The sequence below is a fragment of the Thamnophis sirtalis genome, unplaced genomic scaffold (assembly GCF_051295495.1).
Source record: "Thamnophis sirtalis isolate CommonGarterSnake01/CBP01778 unplaced genomic scaffold, rThaSir2_p1.2 scaffold_5, whole genome shotgun sequence".
Classification (NCBI taxonomy): Eukaryota; Metazoa; Chordata; class Lepidosauria; order Squamata; family Natricidae; genus Thamnophis; species Thamnophis sirtalis.
Genome location: NW_028261385.1, coordinates 87,624,142 through 87,642,995, shown reverse-complemented (window position 1 = coordinate 87,642,995; position 18,854 = coordinate 87,624,142). Strand labels below are relative to the sequence as shown.

Genomic DNA, 18,854 nt, shown 5'->3' with positions numbered 1-18,854 from the left:
ATGTAATCGAGAACCAGGAAGATTTTGCCCTCAAAATAAAGTGGAGTAAGAATGCAAGCTAGGTATATAAACCTTAGAATTCTCCCATATACCGTATATTCCTGGCATGTGGAAACATTTCTTCTGGGCACTGAGAATGATTGATATTATCCAAGGTAAACTTCTTCTCTTCCCACGGAAGAGGTAAAAATAACCTTCATCTGACTCAGTGATTTATGGAGAACACTTTGAAATTAGAGAAGTGTGGTTCTATCTTGTGAGCCTTTTGTCATACTTCAGACCCTGGGACAATCTCTGATTTGTTTTCTTCTACCATTCAAGAGTAGGGCTATTTCAGTAGTGGTATTAATTTGTCATAGGATAACTAACTGGTATCTCCCACACCACCCCTAACTTTCCAAGGAAATATAGACTTGGTGATGCTTAGACCTGCATTTCCTTGAATCAGGTATGACCAATGGTGTGAAAAACATTTAGGTGGCCAGAGGCCATGCCTAATTATGATCAAATAGGGATTCCACTTATGAATTTGATTCCTTCCCTCTTTTTGTACTGGGGTTAGTAACTGCTTGCTTCTCCTATTTAAATTCCCAGCATAAGGTCCTCTACTGCCACTGTATGTGAACAGGTTCTATGACATGAAGCCCTGGCCTGAATTAGACTATTATTTAATTCATTGACCAAGTATGGGTAGTCCTTGACTTATAACAGTTCAGTTAGTGACCGTTCAAAGTTACAGTGCCACTGGAAAAAGTAACATATGACTATTTTTCACACTTATAACTGTTGAAGCTTCCCCCTGGTCACACGATCAAAATTCAGATGCTTGTCAATTGACTCATATTTATGATGGTTGCAATGTCCCAGGGGGTGGGGTGGGTGGGTCATGTGATCACCTTTTGCGGTTTTCTGACAAATCAAAGTCAAAGCCAGATTCACTTTAAAAAGTGTGTTACTAACTTAAGAACGTCTGTGCTTTATTTAATAACTGTGGCAAGAAAGGTCGTAAAATGGGGCAAAACTCACTTAGCAAATGTCTCATTGAACAACAGAAATTTTGGGCTCAATTGTGGTCGGAAGTTGAGGACAAACTGTTTAGGGAATATATTATTTTGCACACATTTTGGACTTTGGTTAGAGATGTTGGAAGCTGTACTTCAGCAAGATCAGGACTCCCAAGTTCCATTGCATGGTCTATGCATTTTTTTTTCTCAGAACATATTGGTCTGGTGCAGGGGCCGGCAACCTTAAACACTCAAAAATCCATTTGGACCTGTTTCCCATGGAAAAGAAAACACTGGGAGCCACAAAACCCTTCCCGTGCCTGACTATTTCCTCAGCGACCACAGAACTAGTATATGTAGTTGAATTAAACGTTCTGTTTTCTTCTGAAACTTTACTTTTCTTGGATTTATACATGGTTGGCCTACTGGGGGTCGAAAAGCTCAATAAATCACGTGCTGGCAGGTATCACCCATTGGCGGTTGTAACACATATTTTGAGTGACAGGGAGCCACAGCAGAGGGATGAAAGAGCCACATGTGGCTCCAGAGCCGCAGGTTGCTAACACCTGGTCTAGTGGTTAAGGCATCTTGCTAGAAACCAAAAGATGGTGAATACTAGTCACACCTTAGGGATGAAAATCAGCTGAGTGACCCTAGGCCAGTGTCTCTCACAGGGTTGTTGTTATGGGGAAAACAGAAGGAGAAAAGAATGTAAGGTATTCTCTCACTACCCTTGAGTTATTTATAAAAAATAATAAAAGGTGGGATAAAAACATAAACATACAAAGCTATTTGAACATTAATTCAGCAAATGAAAACTCAACCAATATTTTTTTAAGAAAAAAAATCGCAAATTTTGCCCCAGTCTATTATTTATTAGGAAAGGGGAAAAACAGGTAGAAGGAATTCAGATTAACACCCTCTCATTCTTGAATTTTGCTAAACACCACTTATAGTCCCAATGAACAGACAGCCTCATTTTAAAAGCACTTACCCCAGCCAAGCACACCTAAGCCATTAATCATTGTGGTATGCGAATCGGTACCCACCACACTGTCTGGATAATAGAATCCATTCTGATCAAAGACAACTCTTGCCAGATATTCTAAATTCACCTGATGGACAATTCCTGAACCTGGAGGAATAATTCTCATGTTCTGGAAGGCTTGAGAGCCCCACTAAAAAAAAAAAAAAAAAGGAAAAGAAGGAAATGTCTTAAGAAGTAGCAAAATCAAGTATTTTTCTAGCCTAGTCATCAATTTATAAATATTGGGATATGAAGATTTGGTTTTTAGAATATTCTGCCCACGTGGACCTACTACCAAGTTTTTGAAGTTCCATTCAGACTTTGTGGTTTCACCAATGTAGGGTTTCAGCCTAGACCCCTGTATTATTTTAATCTTAAAATTTGACAAGATGTAAATTATGATACCATAGTCAAGCAAACAGCCCCATTCTGATTGGCTAGCCACTGTGCCAGATGCACGAGCTAGACAGAAATTACAAAATTAACTGTCTGGCTTGGTACGTGTGATACGGATGAACCAAGCTCAAATTTAAAAAGGTTTAAATTTTGGAGAGGATTTATTGGAGAGCATTTATTAAGTGTAATTCTTTCCCTTCTTTTATGGAAAAAAAAACTTTGCCAACTTCTCTTCTTAGCTATTCTTCCAGGACAAAAACAGGCCCATGTCATACATCAGGAACTGTGATTCTGTAGATTCCCTTCTACCTTACTAGACTCTTCCATGCTTAGCTTTGCAGACACACAGAATAAGTATGATCTTACCTTCAAGAACTCAAATCTTTCCTTGTTTCTCTCAAATTCCAAATCTTGATTCTTCTGTAAACTGTCTGGCCTGCAGTGAAAGGTAAGAGGTTAATACTGTAAGAAAACTTCAGTAGGACAGGAGGTAGGATTCAGTCTCTGTGCCTTGAAAAAGAAAGTGGGGAGTGAGTCGGTATTTATTTAGCTCAGCATCATGGAGCTCTTTAATTGCCATGCACTAGAGCACGGTGTCAAATTCGTGGCATCACACTGCCGTCACGTGACGCATCAGGACATTCCCCCCACCTTCGTGGAGCTGGCGTGGAGCTGTGTGTGATGCATCTGGCCCACGGGCCACCAATTTGACACCCCTGCACTAGAGAGTTAGGAGAAAAGAGGACTCAGAAAGCTTTTCTAATGATTCCTACTGTCTCACAGAATGTCTAATTCCGTGTAGGCACTTTGGCAGAGCGTATTCTGAACATAACAGTGAGGGAAAGGTTTCTAAAATATTTATTATACAAGATCAAGCGTTCTAGTAAGCAGAAAAGGATTGGAAAGTACAGCTGACAAAAATACATTCAAGGCTTTGAAAAAGCAACATGTAAAGAGGTACTGGAATGCAGGCCATATGAGTTGAGAACCAGGCTGAATTAGACCAAAAAGACTAGGATCCAAACAGATTTTGTTCTGACTCCGCTGGCCGCAGAGTTGGACAGTGAGGAGGTTGGGGAGAAACATGGGCCAGTACAGGGGGCTGAGGAAAGCTCAGATGAGGGCTCTGTGTGGGAGGCAGAGAGGGGGCTAGACAGCAATGAGGCAGAAGAACAGCTGGAGCCTATTCCCAGTGTGCGCACGTGCAGAGCTGCCAGAAGACAAGAACAACTAAGAAAGTAGGGTCGGCTTAGGAGTAAAGCCACCTTGGAGGTGATTGGGCCCTCCCAGAGGAAACAAAAGAGGAAGGAACAGGGAGTGGGCTTTTGCAGGAAACAATTTGTTCATTCAGTCCAGAAAATTCTGTTTGTGATTATAAGAGACTCTGTGCCAAGTTTTGCTTTGCCCTGTGTTTGGAAACTAGTTATCTGGCAGCACTCCAAATGAGATAAGGTGCATGTGGATAAACATTCCTCTGAAAGACAGTTTGCTAAAGCCTTGCTGATGGTGAATGAAAGTAATTCACAGTCATGTAAATAAAAGAGGTTTTGTCGGGACCATTTAGCTTCTTGCTTCTTGCTTTCTAAGGAAGCCTGGGTCAGAACATCCTAGGAGAAACATGCTAGCAGGATGCAAGGGTAAATGCTGTCTTCTCAGTATATGAATTTCAGTTTGTTCCCTATCTCTGAGGTGATCATTCCCTTTTTCCTTACAAATTCAGCTAATCCCCTTTCAAGACTTAAGTCCGTGACCCACACCCATATTGCATGAGGGCAAAATCCACTAGTTAACATATCTGGGCTCAATAAATCCTTAACCTGGAATAAGGAAACACAATGGCTGTGTTTAGGCCAGTGTGCCCAACCAGTATCCTCCTTTCACAATATGCTAAACTCATGGTGGAGCCAGTGATGCCACCACATTTTAATCTCATTTAGTCTGTTCTGTAGAGTAAGATAGAATATAGGTAGTCCACAACTTACAATCATTCGTTTAATGACTGAGCTTACAACAGCACTTAAAAAGTGACTTATGACCATTTTTCACACTTATGACCACTGCACCATCTCCATGGTCACGTGATCAGAATTCTGGCACTTAGCAACCAGCAGGTATTTATGACACTTGTACTATCCCAAGGTCATGTGGCCACCATTTGTAATCTTCCCAGCTGGCTTCCGACAAGTAAAATTAATAGGGGAAGCCAGATTTGCTTAACGGCTGCGTGACTCACTTAGCAATTTCATGATTCACTTAACAACTGCAGTGACTCGCTTAACAACTGTGGCAAAAAAGGTCATAAATAGGCACAAACCCACTTAACAATTGCCTTACTTAGGAATGGAAATTTTGGGATCAATTCTGGCCATATGTCAAGGATTACCTGTGTGTGAGTGACTGATTTTCTCTGAACCTTTGATATTTGATTTATGGGGCCTCAGATTTTAATCACCACAGAAAACTATTTATGCTTACACCCTAAAAGGAATAATTGTATTTGCTTCTATCACATCTTTTCTTACTTGATTTTTATTTTTAAACAAAATAGTCTGGAAGGCTTTCTTTAATCAGGCCTCCTGTTTCAGTTTTTCTTCTTGTACTATTTTCAAATAGTGTTCAGAGACAAGACTTGGAGCACCAGGCTTCATATATAAATAAGAGAAGAGAAGAAGGGAAGGTTTCAGTAGCCACACTATTGTTGGATAAAGAGACTTTGGTCCCGTCTGGCAAGTTTCCTGGAATGCCCTTATGCTAAAGATTACATTTCAAAGAACGCAAACTTTTGAGCTAATGATTCCCGACATTCACATGTGAACACCATTCCCTGTTTATCTGAGGAAGATCATCTAACTCAGAGCTTTCAAACTTGGTTACATTAAGATGTGAGGACTCAGGAGAAATTGCTGTCCACCAGAACTCTCTCCTCAGTGGCAAATCCTCTGCTGTGCTGTCTCTGCTTGTGAACCATTCACAAAGACATTTAACTTCACCTGGAAGCCAAACAACATATAATGCATCATTGGTATATGACACTGGAGAAATAATCTAGAATGCAAAATGGCATTCAAATGCACTGTATGTTGTCATTGTGAATAACATGAAGAAGCATTTTATTGTGCTTGGTGGACATGTAAAAAAGCTTAAAAAAATATCAGTCTGGTAAGTTTCCTTGACTGAAAATGGCTTGTGTATAAGATACACAAAGGAAAAGAATTAGCCCAGGATTGATTAAATTTTGTAAATATATTGATAGGACATTTTATTTTTCAAGCAATTACGTTTAATTATCAGTCATAGTTCGTTCAGGTCCAGTCTCCCTTCCCCATTGTTTAAACTGTGGATCTTCTACATATAGGTGTCACATGGATAGATTTTAGAGAAGAATTAGGGATAATAATGGTTTTAACTGGAGATAGCAATTTAAGTTGACAAGGAGAAGAAACTCATTGCACTGGACTTTCATTATACATTACTGGTAGTTCTCGACTTACGACCATTTGTTTAGTGACCATTTGAAATTTTAATGGCACTGAGAAAAGAAACTTATGATTGTTTTTCACACTTTTATGACCACTGCAGCATCCCTGTAGTCAGGTGATCAAAATTCAGACGCTTGGCAACTGGCACGTACTTAGGATGGCTGCAATTTCCTGGGGTCATGTGATCACTTTTTGTGACTTTCTCACAGGCAAAGTCATTAGGGAAGTCCAGATTCACTGAACAATCGTATTATTAATTTAATAACTGCAGTGACTCACTTAACAATTGTGGCAAGAAAGGTCACAAAATGGGACAAAAATTCACTTAATAATTGTCTGGCTTAGCAATGGAAATTTTGGAACAATTAGTTGAGGACTATCTGTATCTTGTTTTTGTACCTTTAGGACTAACATGGCTACTTTCCTAAGAGTTCCCAGCAGGGGTGAAATGCTCTGAATTCTGCTATGCTTCGCGCCCGCATGAACGTGAAAAAAGGAGGATTAAGAAGCCTTTTCTGAGTCTGCAAAGGTAAGTAGAACAGCGGGGGGGGGGGGAACAGCTGTACGGCGCAATTTAGATTCGCTAGGATTTTCTGCTTTCTAGGAAATATAAATCGTGTGCTGAAATTGGTAGCATTTTTTTACTACCAGTTTGGGTGAACCAGTAGCATTTTTTATAGCAGTTAGACTTATATACCGCTTCATAGGGCTTTCAGCCCTCTCTAAGCGGTTTACAGAGTCAGCATATTGCCCCCAACAATCCGGGTCCTCATTTTACCCACCTCGAAAGGATGGAAGGCTGAGTCAACCTTGAGCCAGTGAGATTTGAACCGCCGAACTGCAGCTTAGCAGTCAGCTGACGTGGCTGCAGTACTGCACCCTAACCACTGTGCCACCTCGGCTCTTTTTTGCTACCGGTTCAGGTGAACTGCCCCAAACCCGTCACTGAATGTAATGAATCCTTGCTCTTCACTGAAAGAGTTTGGGTCTTTTTTTTTTTTTTTTTGCATGTTGCTTAAGGTACATTTCTTACCTTTTATTAAAGTCAACCTGGATGGAATGATCAATGACTAAATCAGCAGGACACACAGGGTTGATTTTCTCAGGGTTACCTTCCAGGGCCTTCACAGCATCACGCATAGCAGCAAAATCAACCACTGCAGGGACACCTCTGCAACAGGAAATAAAAAAAAACACACACACAAGGCAAATTTGTCAAAATCAATAGCCCAGGGGCTGTGAAAACGTGCAAGTAAGATTTTGAAATCGAAACACACACATGCAATACTTTTGTAAGGTCCAAGGTTGGAGCTGCTCTGTGGAGAATGGTAGAAGTTAAAGATTCAACACACCTGAATGGGCTATAAGAGCAAACACTCTGGTTCAATAGAAAATTTTTCCAAGCAAACAAGCTCCAGATTCACGTTTTTCTTTCCTTGTTCCTTCTCCTGTCCTTTTACAACTTCATTTTTTATTTTTATTTATTTATTTTATTTGTCAAGAAGTACAAGGAAACAAGTATGATAAATACATGAAAAATGGCATAAATAAATGGATAAGATAAGCAAAACATAGCCATAAACATATAAAACAAGTACATATAAATGGAACTAGGACAAAGATGGTAGGCACGCTGGTTCTTCCGTGCAGATATATTGATACTACGGTACAACTCGTCCCCCTAGAGACCTCTTCTTTGTTTGTTTGTTTGTTTATTGGATTTATATGCCGCCCTTCTCCCAAAGGACTCTTAAGAAATGCATAAGGTCCATGGTAGACAGCTTAAGGTAAAAGGTATGGGGGTTAGAGGAATTAACAACGGAATTGGGTAAGGTGTTCCACACATTTACTATTCTATTGCTTGTGCTGTAGCATTAACTATAATTACCTGTGGTTATCTGAACTGGCTAGCACTAGGTCCTGCTAATAGGCAAATGCCAGAGATTGCTGACTCATTCGGTTGTGGAAAGTATGGTTTGTAGATAGTGATGACTGCAAATCAAACAGTAAAAGAGGAGAAAAAGAATATTTCTAATTCTCCAAATTCTGCAATCAGGTACATGAATCGCCCATGAAACTGTTCTCCAGAACTGGCTGGATAATTCTTAGAGTTGAAGTCCACAAGTCATAAAGTTGCCATGTTTGAAGACCTCTGGACTAAATCTATGCAATCCCACATTTAGAGTTATTTTTCAGAGTATAAGACACACAGGAGTATAAGACACACCAAGATTTGAAAGAGGCAATTTTTTTAAAAAAAGGGTTTGCACTCTGCAAACCTCCCCAAAATGGCCCATTTTTCATGAAAGTGGCCCCTTTTTTTTTCTTCAAAAAAAAAAGAGCATTAATAGCCTTTAGGTGGCTTGTAGATTGCTCCTGGATGGGGTGGGGGCAAAAACAAGCAAAAAACAGCCCGTTTTTTGTCACTAAAAGGGCATAGATAGCCTTTAGGAGGTTTGTGGAATGCTCCTGGGGGCTGGGTGTTGTTTTTTGCTCATTTCTGCCCTCCCCAGCCCCCAGGAGCTCTCTGAAAGCTTCCTAGAGTCTATGCATGGCCATTTTGTTGAAGGGGGCGAGGTTTCAGGAGGCAAAAAAATGTTGTATTCAGTGTATAAGATGCACCCAGATTTTCAGCCTCTTTTTTGAGGGAAAAAGGTGTGTCTTATACTTCGAAAAATATGGTATATGCAGGCAGTCCTTGATTTACAACCACAATGGAGTCCCAAATTTCTGTTGCTAAGTGAGACCAATGTTAAGTGAATTTGGCCTCATTTTACAACCTTTATTGCCACAGTTGTTAAGTGAATCATGGCAGCTCTTAAGTTAGCAACACGGTTGTTAAGTGAATCTGGCTTCTCCATTGACTTTGCTTGTCAGAAGGTTGCAAAAGATGATCACACAACCTGGGACGCTGCAACTGTCATAATTACAGTATTTTTGGAGTATAAGACACACCTTTTTCCCTCAAAAAAGAGGCTGAAAATCTGGGTGTCTTGTACATTGAATACAACATTTTTGCCTCCCAAAAACCCACTCCCTTCACTAAAATGGCCGTGCATAGCTTTTAGGAGGCTTTTAGAGTGGTCCTGGGGGCTGGAGAGGGCAGAAATGACCAAAAACCAGTCATTGTTTTGCTCAGTTTTGCTGGCCCCCCAGCCCCCAGGAGCACTCTACAAACCTCCTAAAAGACTATTTATGCTCTCTTTTTGAAAAAAAAATGGCCCATTTTCGCAAAAAACAAGCCATTTTGGGGAGATTTTCAGAGTGTAATTATGACAGTTGCAGCGTCCCAGGTTGTGTGATTTTTTAAAAAAATTGCCTCTTCAAAACCTTGGTGCGTCTTATTCTCTGGTGCATCTTATACTCCAAAAAATACGGGTACATACCAGTTGCCAAGCATCCAAATTTTGATCATGTGACCTGGGAATGCTGTGACAGTCGTAAATGTGCAAAACATTTTTTTTCTGGTGCTGTTGTAACTTGGAACTAAATGAACAGTTTTAAGTTGACTACCTATAATTATTTTGGACATTGAATATTAAGCAAACTTTCTGCAATCAAATGTTTGAGACTCAAATCACAAATAGATCCAGGGAATGGGAGAAGAAGAAGAAGGAGGAGGAGGAGGAGGAGGAGGAGGAGGAGGAGGAGGAGGAGGAGGAGGAGGAGGAGGAAAGATTAATGTGAAAAAAACTTCTAGTTTTAATGCAATTTGTCACAACAGTAAACAAGCTAGAACTCTTATAGTATTATCCAAAAATCCTTTATATCTCATCACCGCTCAAATCCAATAAATGAATAAATGAGCCTGGCACTAAATTTATATTTTATATAACTTATAGTACACTGAAGAAGAATTAGGAGAGATTATTCTAATTCTACGCCCCCAAAGTGTCTGCACAAATACCAATTCCTCCAATGGAAAATAAGAAAATTATTCAAAACTATAATTAAATCTACAACTAATAATGCAATGGTTTATCCAAAAATGTAGTTGCAAAGAATTTGTTCAGACACTGCTTTACTTAGGGTAATAACACAACAATGTCTGAACAAATCCTTTGCAAGTACATTTCTCCAGCATCAGCAACTCAAATTCATCTGGAATTCTTTCAAATAAATGGTATTAGTTGTTTCCTTAAGACCACACAACAGGTTTAGCAAAGGTTAGAACAGAATTTAATGATTCCATTCCCACTGCCTTATATTTGTTTTAGAAACTCAGTATTTTTAGCTAGGGCAGATTCTCACAGGTAATTTTGGGGGAAATGAAAGTTATTTTGGAAAAGAATAAGCCTGCTATGGAATGAATGTTCATGTATATGTGGCAACCTACAAATTTTGTATACATAAGAATTAAAATGTATACAGTACACAGTCAGAAACTAGAGTCCAAACTCTAAATGTAGTTGTAGTACTTAGCTTGTAATGAAAAAGTATATCTTAACTGTAGTTTAAGAAAAAGGAGATATTCTACTCTTGCAGTGATGCTCCTATCAAAGTGTTATATCATTCATTCACATTTACACAAAGCTCAGACTTCGTTTGCAAGGATTTTGATTCACAGCAATGGCTATAGTTATTGCTTTGAGAAAAATGGCCATTGTGTACATTGTATAAGATGGCATTTCACAGATTGCTATATAAGGCTCAAGGCAGGTATTGAGTAACCACAATGTTAGAAAGGATTGCTGTGTTACCCTGTTCCAAATACATATTCTGCATTCAGAAAAACAGCATGTATCTTGTCAAGAAAAAAAATGCTAGTTCAAGCCTTTCTTTCTGACACAATAGAGCTCTACTTGTGAACAGAGGTACCAAGTCAGGCGAGTAGCACCAATGTCAAAATAGAAGATTCCTGGGCCTTATCAAACTATTTAATATGCTCAAGCTTCACATACTATTTTCCCATTCAGAACTGAAGAGGATGGGCTTAAGGGACTGAAAGGAGAAACCCAATTTGTGATTCTGTCTTTAAATCTCAATAGTTTCCCATTGTAATTATATTTCATGTTCCCTCTCCATTTTTCCATATCTTGGATTAGATTACCCTTAATTGGTTATAAATAGCAATCCTTGCTGTTCAGTGTTCATTACAATTCCCTTAGTCTACTATATAGAATAACAAATGTACATCTCACTTTATTCATCATCTTAAAAGTTCTATATATATCCATGTTTCATATATTTTAACCCTTAATTGTCCTTCTATTGTCATATTCAATCCATTAGCAACTCAGTTTAATTATCATGTTAAAAAAGTAAATCACAAACCTCTGCTTTACAATCTCCCCATATCAGTTTCATATTTATCCATTTCCATGTCTTTTGACCTTTATTTAATTATCTTTCCATTATCATATTCAATCAGTTAGCAGCTCCAGTTTATTGTCATATTTGGGAATAAACCCCTTATCTTAACTTTATATTTTCCCAAATAACAATTCTAGTTGTCTGATTTTTTCCTAGTGAGTCTTTTGTCCCACTTCTCCCCTCCCTTTTTAAAATCTTCTGTAGGTTTTTTTTACCATAAGACATTCCATATGTTTTCAATTCTTTTATGTATTAAACAGTTTAGCAATTTATTTTGCTACTTATTCTGCATTGCTTTTCTATATGTTTATAGATAAGCTGGGTGGCAATTATTAAGTTTTGTAGGATTTTATTTCAGTACTATCAGTTTTTAATGACTATATGGTATATAGGATATTTGATAGGTCTTTTAAACTTTTTTAAAAGTTAAAAACCTTTTAAACTTTTTAAATAACGAATTCAAATTTAGCTTGCAAAAATATTAAAAAAGAGGGAGCTAGATAAACATCACTGAGATGTTAAAAAATGGCAGTGGATGTTAATAATTGGCAGAGATGTGCAATCACTGACATTGCCTTGAATGTAAAGATGCTTTTGTAAAGTTTGCTCAATTTCAAACTTTAACTTTGGTCACCAAGCCAAAGACTACAGTAATCAGAACTCTGTCCTTTGCTTGTCACTGATCTCCAAGCTGTGACTCTACATGAGGTCACAGGTTGTTTTCCCCCTTCTACGAGGAAATACAGTATGACCAGATGATTCCCAAGTTTGCTTTTCAGATTTAAGGTGGTACTAATGGGAGTAAGTCATATCACCATGATACAAGGTAGGTTAATTTTAAAATTATATCCCACATATTGAAGACCATTGGTTCAAGAGGAAGAAAGTTATTTTCTGTAACTGGTTTTTTTTTTGGGGGGGGGGAATCATTCCTAAAAACAAGAGACACAACGTTAGCAGTGAATAGCCACTATTGAGAAAAAAAAACTTAGTCAATTTGCACTGAATCAATTTGTATCATGTAGGCAAACATAATACAAATAGCAACAGCATTTAGACTTATATACCGCTTCACAGTGCTTTATAGCCCTCTCTACGTAGTTTACAGAGTCAGCCTATTGTCCCCAACAATTTGGGTTCTTATTTTGCCGACCTCGGAAGGATGGGAGGCTAAGTCAACCTTAAACCTGGTGAGACTCAAACTGCCAAACTGCAGGCAACTGGCAGAAGTAGCCTGCAGTACTGCATTCTAACCACTGTACCACCATGGTTCAATAAACCTCGTAATTCCTAACTAACATAATCATTCTGAAAAATTCTGGGAGTTGAATTTTATATATTTTAGAGGGTTCTCAAGTTATTTATTTTGTACAATGACAATAAATACAATACTACAAATAAATTAGTTGCATGCGGATTCTTAGTAGACAATTGCAACCTACTAAAATATCAAAAGGCAGTGTTTTTGGTGAATTTTGCTTGAGATATTCATGAACATGAATGAAATGTTTTCCTAGAAACAAACTAATGCTGTCTGTTTATAAGTTTCCAACCCAGTGCAATTTGAAGTACAAGCAGTCCTCAATTTAAAACCATTCATTTAGTGACTGTTGAAAGTTACAATGCCACTGAAAAAAGTAAAAAAAGTAACCTATGACCATTTTTCACATGACCGTTTCAGCATTCCCGTGGTCACATGATCAAAATCTGGATACTTGGCAACAGACATGTATCACCTTTTGATGCAGTGCATCACCTTTTGTGACCTTCTGACAAACAAACTTAATGAAGAAGTCAGATTCACTTAACAATCCTGTTACTAACTTAACAACTGCATTGATTCATTTAACAACTGTCTTACTTAGGAACAGAAATGTTGGGCCCAATTGTGGTCATAAGCCGAGAACTACATATATTTAACCCAAAATATTACAAAGGTCAAATTTTTGCTGCATGTTCTCCACCAAAAATAAGCTAACTGAGAAAAACTTACTAAATTGGAACAACTAAAAATGACACACACACACACACACACACACACACACACACACACACACACACACACAACTCACGTAAAGTCTTGCAGAATAACCCGAGCAGGCTTAAATGGCACTTCAATATTTTTGTGCTGCATCACTTTCCAGTTGAGGATATTTTCAACGTCATTCTTCTTCACAAGAAACTCATCACAGTTGCGAACTGCAGCCTCCAGCAAGATTCTGATAGAAAATGGTAAATGTGCTGGGAAAGAAAGGAAAAGGGAGAGGAGGAAAGAATGCAACTGAGAAGCAGACTCAGAAAAAGAAGCTGAGATTTTCAAACATTTGCCTCATCAAATAGGGAGCGTCTCTCTGAGTTAAAACCAAAGGCACAATACAGAACACTCTTCTCTTTTGGGCACACTCCAGATGTTAATTCCCACAATCACCAGCTAGCCACAAATTGATGAAAATTCTGGCAATTGAAATCCACATCTCTCAGGAATATACAGATGGAGAAGATTGAGACAGAAATGAAGCCAGTCTTCTAAAATCTCTGGATCTATAGATCTACAATCTTTTAGATCACAGGTGTCAAATTTGCAAGGTCATGTTGCTGTCACGTGACATTTGATGACGTTTTCCCATTCATGGAGCTGGGGTGGGCGTCACGCATTATCTTGCCCATGGGCCTCCAATTTGACAGCTGTTTTAGATCAACAACTAATAATTCTGGAATTTGGAGACCCACCCACTGAGAGACTATCAGGTGGAGATATAAAGAATATTTTTTAGATTATTAAAGAATAATTTTCTTTAATATAAAGAAAAAGATGTGACTTTCTGTAATAAACGGGGAAAAAGTGACATCTATACATATGGAGATTGGTAGCAAATATATCTGTGAAGCCGCAAGGGGTTGGCTTGCCTGATGAAAGCCATTTGGATGGTTAGGAGAAATATTTCTCCATACTTCTTTTCACCCCAAACAGAAAAAAATGTTTCACATCTTTAATTCAATATGTTTTCTTCTGAAGGGCAGTAATGCTTAAAAACCAACCTTTCCATACTTCAACTTTCTGGCTGGAGATGGAAAGTCCTAAAATTGGACACTTTTTTGCTTGTGTTTTCCAATGAGCTATGGGTCTCTAAAGGACAAAGCCAAAGTGATCATTGAGACCCATCAACAAATGATAACACCATGAAAGCAGGTGAATTCAGGCATGGGACAAGCCCTTTTGACCATAGCCGACATACCATATCTGGCGTCTTTCAGATGATTCAGATTGAAGAACTTCTTTGCTGACTGGCCCAAGTCCAGAGGCTCCGTGAGATGCGCAAAGGGGTTGCTCATTGTTGTAAAGTCTTGCTACTATTGAGAAATATAAAACAGATTTATATCACTGGATTTTATTTTAAAGAGTTTTTATTTATTTGCATTCCACCATTATTATTATTATTTTTTTTTTACAAAGAATCCCATGTGGTGAACATATCCCACATATCTTCCTCCTCCTATATTTTTCCAACAACAATCCTGTGAGTTGGGTTGACCTGAGCGAGTGATTGGAACAATAGCTTTCATTGTTAAAGCAGGACTTGGACTCATGATCTCTGGCTTTCTAGCCTGGTGCCTTAACCACTAGTAGACCAAACTGGTTCTTAAGACGATCAATATATCTAGGATATGCTTGGGGCAAGTATTTTTCCCCCTGGTTAGATTATTTACTTAGCATATGGCAAATACATGGACTTATAGTGGTTCAAATGTTAATGATAGTCAGTGATATATTTTACTACAAGAGAGATTAGAAATATGATATTACAAGAGTCCTATAAAAGTAAACTTCAAATTGGGGGTCAGGAATTGACTGTTTTGAAAGAGATACCACTTCAAATGCTAAGATCCAGGAAAGACTATGCTTTTTTAGTTGAAGAGCTTAGAAATCGCCAGATACAGTTTAGATGGGACACACCATTTGGCCTAGCACTCACATTTGAGAGGCAAAGATACCGTCTTAACTCAGTATGGAAAGCTTGAGATTTTTACCATAATATTTTGAAGGCTGGACATCCCGCACCATCTGGACCTAGAGAAAGAGCACAAGAAGGACAAGATAGACAGCAAACTACACAATTACCAGATAATCTCTCTCTTAGAAGCACAAGGAGCTATGGAACAAAGACCAAACCGTATGATTACCAGATGAATGGAGCAACAATCCAAAATGCAACAACTCCAACAATCACCTGCCATCGGTCAAGAAGCTACAGTAACCAGTCTAGAAGCAGTGGGAGGAGTCAGGCCAAAGGTTAAACAGGTTATCCAGGAGGCTCTAAAAAAGCTTCAGGAAACCAAAGATGACAACTAAGCTTCTAACATGGAACGTCAACGGATTGGACTCTCCACAGAAGAGAAAGAAAATATTCCATTATCTTAAACAGTTCAAGAATGATATAATTTGCTTGCAAGAAACTCATATTAGATCAACTGATCAAAAATATTTGATTAATACAAGACTTGGTCAACATTTTATAGCTTCTGCTATGGAAAAGAAAAACGGTATAGTTATATACTTAAGAAAAGACATGAAAGCTGAACTAATCGAAGCAAATCCCCATGGAAGATACATCGCGTTAGATCTGGTATTAGAAGGGAAAAAGACATATGGGAATATATGCTCCTAATCAACAACAAGATGGATTTTATAGAAAACTTCATGCTAAATTAGTACAGTGGGATTATAGGTCTTGCATACTACTGGGCGATTGGAACGGTGTTATGGATACTAAGAAAGATAAGAAGGTTTCCCGTCCAAATACTCAAATGCGAGCAAAACTACCTAAATCCTTTTTCGATATGATGGATGACTTTGAATTGAGAGCTATTTGGCGAGAAAGAAATGCAGAAGAATATGACTTTACCTTCTTCTCTGATAGACATCAATCTTTTTCTAGGATCGATTTTATATTAATTACTAATGATTTGCTTTCCAGTGTGAAGAAGACAAAGATCTCGGCTAGAGTTTTTTCAGATCATAACCCAGTTTGGATGGAGTTGGGAGGGGTGGCACAAGCAAGAAGGTCTTGGAGATTGAATAAAAATTTATTCAGATATGAAAAGTATATTAATGATTGTAAAAAACTGTTAACAGAATACTTTGTTTTTAATATGAATAAGGGTACACCTATGGAAATTGTATGGGATTCAAGTAAAGCGTATATGAGAGGAGTTTTGATAAATATAAATAGATCACATAGACATAAACAAGGGGTAAAACGAACAGAATTGGAAGATGAAATCAGGAAGAAAGAGCTGGAGTTAACTTTAAACCCAGGAGACACAAAGATTAAAGAAGCAATTATTATATTAAAGGCCCAATTTAACATGTTGATCTCAGATCAGGTAGCTACTAGTTTGTCATACGCAAAACACAATACCTTTTGCAATGCAAATAAATCTGGCAGATGGTTAGCATATCAGATTAGGAAAAAGCAAAACTCTCGAAACATAACTAAACTGCTCTATAGAGGGAAGGAAGTGTTCCAACAGGATGAGATTCAAAAGGCCTTCCGGGAATTTTTTACAGAGCTGTATAAGGGTGATAAAATTAACGGCCTAGATATAGAGAGATACCTAGACAAAGAGAAAATACCCATAGTTAAAGAAGAGCACAGGAAAAATTGAATCAACCAATAACTTCGGGGGAAATTCTACAGGTAATTAAGCAGTTAAAGGCAGGGAAGGCACCAGGCACAGATGGCTTGACAGCGGCTTACTATAAAAATCTACAGTTAGAAATGGTAGAACCTCTTAAGGAACTATTTAATAAGATTCAAACGGAAGGTAAGGTGCCCCCATCCTGGAAGACAGCTTTTATATCCCTGATACCCAAAGAAGACCAAGATATTACTCAACCAAAAAACTATAGACCTATCTCATTACTTAATGTAGATTATAAAATCTTTACCAAAATACCAGCAAATAGGTTAATGTTGGTTATTCAACAATTGATACACAGTGATCAAACAGGCTTTATTCAAGGGAGACAAATGAAAAGTAACATAAGATTAATTATTAATGCACTAGAATACTTGGGAAAGAACAATCAAATTCCTGCTGCGTTCATATTTTTGGATGCTGAGAAAGCCTTTGATCGAGTTAACTGGCAATTCCTGTTGAAAACATTGCAAAAAATGCAAATAGGAGAAAGTTTTTACAATCAATCAAAGCAATATATCAACAGCAAACGGCTCAAATTATAGTCAATGGAAGTTTAACAGACTCTTTTCAAATTGGAAAAGGTACAAGACAGGGTTTTCCCTTGTCTCCACTATTGTTTATTATAACTTTGGAAGTATTGCTGAACAAAATATGGGGCTTGGACGGTCTAAAGGGAATTAAGATTAGGCAGCAAGAATACAGAGTGCGTGCTTTTGCGGATGACTTGGTTATAATATTGGATCAACTGCAGGAATCTAGTATGATCTTAATGAATACGATTAACCAATATGGTCAAGTGTCTGGCTTTAAAATAAATTTAGGGAAAACAAAAATACTAGCTATAAATATGAATACTAAACAAAAGGAAGAACTAGGAGAAATGATAGGATGTGAAATAATTAAAAAGGTCAAATATCTGGGAGTTAATATTGGGAAATTATTTAAGTATAATTATGAACCACTTTGGCATAGTATACAGACAGAGATGAAAAAATGGGACAAGTTGCAATTATCTTTGTTGGGAAGAATAGCAGCAGTGAAAATGAATATCTTACCCAAATTTTTATTTCTTTTCCAAATGTTACCTATACTTAAAAAAGATGCGAATTTGCTAGAATGGCAGAAGGGTATTAATAAATTTGTATGGGCAGGAAAGAAGCCGAGAGTAAAGTTAAAAATAATGCAAGATGTGCGTGAGAGGGGAGGTTTGAAATTACCCAACCTAAAATTATATTATGATGCAGTAGTATTATCTATAATCAGTGATTGGATTGATTTAACTAATGATAGGATACTTAATATCGAGGGACATGATTTGGTATATGGCTGGCATGCTTACCTGTTATACAACAAAAAAGTGGACATAAATTTTAAAAGTCATATTTTAAGGAATGCTTTATTGCGGGTTTGGAAAAAATATCAATACAAATTAAATGACAAGATACCCATGTGGGCAATTCCTAGACATGCAATAGAAAATATGAACATAGCACAAAAACAGGATAGAATTACTTACAGACAGCTTCTTACCCTAGAAAGGGGGGTATTACAACTAAAACCCTTAGATGTATTAAAAGAGGAAAAGGTAATTCAATGGGCAGTTACAGGCCAGGTGGAAAACAGATCAAAAAATTGGTTTCATGCAAGTTGAGGATAATCTATTTAAACAAATAAAGAGATCAAAGTTTAATGCATATAAAGAGGATATATAATGTATTAGTACAGATGGATTCCGAAACAGAATTAGTTAAAGATTGTATGATAAAGTGGGCTCAAAATATTGAAGAACCAATAATGTTGGACACATGGGAAAGAATTGGGTAAGAAATGTGAAATTTACACAAGCCCAAAATCTGAGAGAAAATTTTTACAAGATGTTCTATAGATGGCATTTAGATCCTAAAAAGTTGGCTTCTATGTATTCGAATTTAC

The 18,854-nt window shown here is 37.7% G+C and overlaps 1 protein-coding gene across 1 annotated transcript in view; it reads right to left on the bottom strand.

Annotated features, from left to right (window-relative positions):
* Positions 1–18,854, bottom strand: part of ACO1 (aconitase 1) — a 70,039-nt gene that overhangs the window by 32,803 nt on the left and 18,382 nt on the right. Inside the window, exons 2-6 of the mRNA XM_087716144.1 lie at positions 14,456–14,570; positions 13,292–13,460; positions 6,940–7,077; positions 2,794–2,863; positions 1,999–2,182 (exon numbers count right to left, since the gene is read on the bottom strand). Coding sequence (XP_087572270.1) covers positions 1,999–2,182; positions 2,794–2,863; positions 6,940–7,077; positions 13,292–13,460; positions 14,456–14,552 — 658 coding nt within the window. The 5' untranslated portion in view covers positions 14,553–14,570. The remainder of the gene's footprint in view (positions 1–1,998; positions 2,183–2,793; positions 2,864–6,939; positions 7,078–13,291; positions 13,461–14,455; positions 14,571–18,854) is intronic.